The sequence below is a fragment of the Atta cephalotes genome (genome assembly GCF_000143395.1).
Source record: "Atta cephalotes unplaced genomic scaffold scaffold00058, whole genome shotgun sequence".
In the NCBI taxonomy this organism is placed as follows: Eukaryota; Metazoa; Arthropoda; class Insecta; order Hymenoptera; family Formicidae; genus Atta; species Atta cephalotes.
Window position 1 is genome coordinate 397,315 of NW_012130122.1, and position 2,930 is coordinate 400,244.

Consider the following 2,930-nt stretch of genomic DNA (forward strand, 5'->3'; position numbering starts at 1 on the left):
TATGTGTAAATCTGAGACTATTAAAATAGTTGCTATAGATATAAAGGACAATTGATATGAGAATTCTCTAAATGTGTACGTTTTCTCTCATTTTTTTTTTCAGATACACAGTGCCATTCCAAAGAACCATTGCTCACAGCTGTGCTAAATTATAAACGCTATGCTTAACGATAGATAGTGTTTAAGGGTTTTTAAGCTCTGTGTTATTTATATTTAATAACGTACCACTATTAATTGCGTTTCTCTACCGTAAAAGCTTTACGATAGAGTACAGATAATCATACGGAGAAATCCGGAGGGAATCAATCGCGCGTAGATGTTTGTACAAAACCCAAGATTTATCTTTGCGAGTAAGCGAATTGTGATTCAAATCGTTTAGAGATGTTACCAAAGGGAAATTGAACCAATTTTCTACGCAAAGCTCTAGATTTGAAGGGTAGAATATGACCAAAGGTATAAAGACAAATTTGTATTGGTAGCAAACTTTTTCAGTGACATTTCGCTATGTCTTGAGCAACGCTATTTAAAAAGAAGGAAAAAGTTTATTTTGACATTTGCTACGAGCGATATCATCGCGTGCTAAACATGGCGAGAAAAAGTGACACTGCAAAGAGCATTAACGTCGCGGTGGTCGGGCTCTCCGGCACAGAGAAGGACAAGGGACAGGTCGGCGTCGGCAAGTCGTGTCTATGTAATCGTTTTATGCGTTCCATGAGCGATGACTACAACGTTGAGCATATTTCAGTGTTGTCGCAGGTATTTATATCTATATATCTATACATCGCATGTCGTAATTGATTACGGAGAGGATTTTAAATAGAAGAAATTATCAACACATTACACATTACAAATATATGAATTTTTCTGAATTAGCTCTGTACAGATTTGCAAAATTTTTTTATATAGTTAAAATATAGAACAATCAATTGTTTAGTGTGTGTATTTTAGTTAAAAAAAAGTATGTATTTTAGTAAAAAGATTTACAATTCTATTCACTAATCAATTTAGAGAAATTTATATATCTGCAATGTATCGATAATTCCTTTAGTTTAAGGTGCTTACATTTCGATCAAACATTTTATTGCAGTCTGACTTCAGCGGACGTGTGGTAAACAATGATCACTTCCTGTACTGGGGTGAGGTGATGAAAATGGCAGAGGACGGGACGGAGTTTCAGTTTCAAGTTATAGAGCATACGGAATTTATAGATGATGCGTCGTTTCAGCCGTTTAAAGGCGGCAAAATGGAACCATATGCGAAGAGATGCGCCGCTACGAAAATTACAAGCGCGGAGAAGCTCATGTATATCTGTAAAAATCAGCTGGGCATAGAGAAAGAATACGAACAAAAAGTTCTACCTGACGGTAAATTGAACATTGACGGATTTTTGTGCGTGTTTGATGTGAGTCTTGTGCCGAATAGGGCAATAGAGAAGCAGGTTGAGATTGTGGCGAATATCTTGAATAATTTGATGAAGACGAAAAAGTCGATAGTGCTGGTAACGACTAAGAACGACGATGCGAATGAGCAGTTTGTCAAAGAGGCTGAGAAATTAATAATGCGCAAAGAATACAAGGGATCGATTTTAATCGTCGAAACCTCGGCGCATGAGAACATCAACGTGGATTTGGCGTTCATGATTTTGGCGCAGTTAATTGACAAGACGAAAATGCGTAGTAAAGTGATACCATTCGCGGAGGCAGCCAGAGCTAGGAAGGAACTCTTGGATGCATCAACGGAATCGTTACAGAGATTAATCCGGATACATGTAACTGATTATCGCGCCTTGTGGTCGCAGGCATCGAAGAAATTAGCACAACTCAAAGAATTCTCTACCTTTGTAGAGTTATTCGGTATCGAAGCAACGCAGAGATTATTTAGAAGGCATATTAAGAAGTTGAAAGATGAACAGATAGCGAAAAAAATACAGGGCTACTTAGATATGTTACCGGATATACTTCATGAAATTTGTCCAGATATATCGAATTTAATTAATGAGTAAGTTGATAATACGAATAATAAGTTTTTCTTACAAAACCTCTTGCGAATTGATAACTGATATACCGTTTTGCAGAGAATGGTCGGCGGTGCAACAATACATAAAGACGCATCCTGATTTTGATCAATATTTCTATGAATGTCCCGAGGATATACCGTGGATCGATTGTGATTTTGGAGAAAACAACGGCACGAAAATTCCATATGACGTGTTGGAGACTCCCGAAGCGGAAACCGTATTTAAAAATCATATAAATGCTTTACAGCAAGAGCAACGGCGACTAGAGTAAGTTATTTTCACATACAGAACTGAATCCAGTCTCTTTAACAAATAAATATTGTAGAAACAAGTCCATATATGCTCTATATAGAACTTATGAGTATAACTATGAGTATAACTAATTAATAATTAATTTATTATTTCATTTAATGATCTAGAAATATTTTAATAATATTCATATATAATTTACTAATGCTTTGCTTTATTCTGGGTGGCGTTTCTTGTGCAGACTTCCGAAAAGGTAATTTCTGCTTTTTTTATTTGCTTTTTTGTTGACGATATACTATATGTATTTGAATGTACTATATGTATTCGGAAATATTCTGTAATATTTACTGTGTTAACATTTGTGTAACAGTGTGGGTTTATATATTATATAGAACGATAGATTTTCAAGGTATTTGTGATCGGAAATCAATGTTTGTCTCAGCCATTAAGTCAATTTACTTATAATGCATGAATTACAAAGCTCATTCAAGAAAATTAAGATCAAATAAAATATCTTTGTTACAATTCATTGCAATATATATATATATATATATATATATATATATATATATATATATATATATATATATATATAGTACAGTAGTATTATTACTTTTATTATTATATATAGTAGTNTGTATAATAATAATAACGATAAGTAGTA

At 34.0% G+C, this 2,930-nt stretch overlaps 1 protein-coding gene across 1 annotated transcript in view; it reads left to right on the forward strand.

The window, feature by feature from the left end:
• The first annotated feature begins 585 nt into the window (after nucleotides 1–585).
• Nucleotides 586–2,930, forward strand: part of LOC105623458 (rho GTPase-activating protein 190) — an 8,577-nt gene continuing 6,232 nt past the window's right edge. The window contains exons 1-4 of the mRNA XM_012204850.1: nucleotides 586–756; nucleotides 1,088–1,998; nucleotides 2,075–2,284; nucleotides 2,508–2,519. Coding sequence (XP_012060240.1) covers nucleotides 586–756; nucleotides 1,088–1,998; nucleotides 2,075–2,284; nucleotides 2,508–2,519 — 1,304 coding nt within the window. The remainder of the gene's footprint in view (nucleotides 757–1,087; nucleotides 1,999–2,074; nucleotides 2,285–2,507; nucleotides 2,520–2,930) is intronic.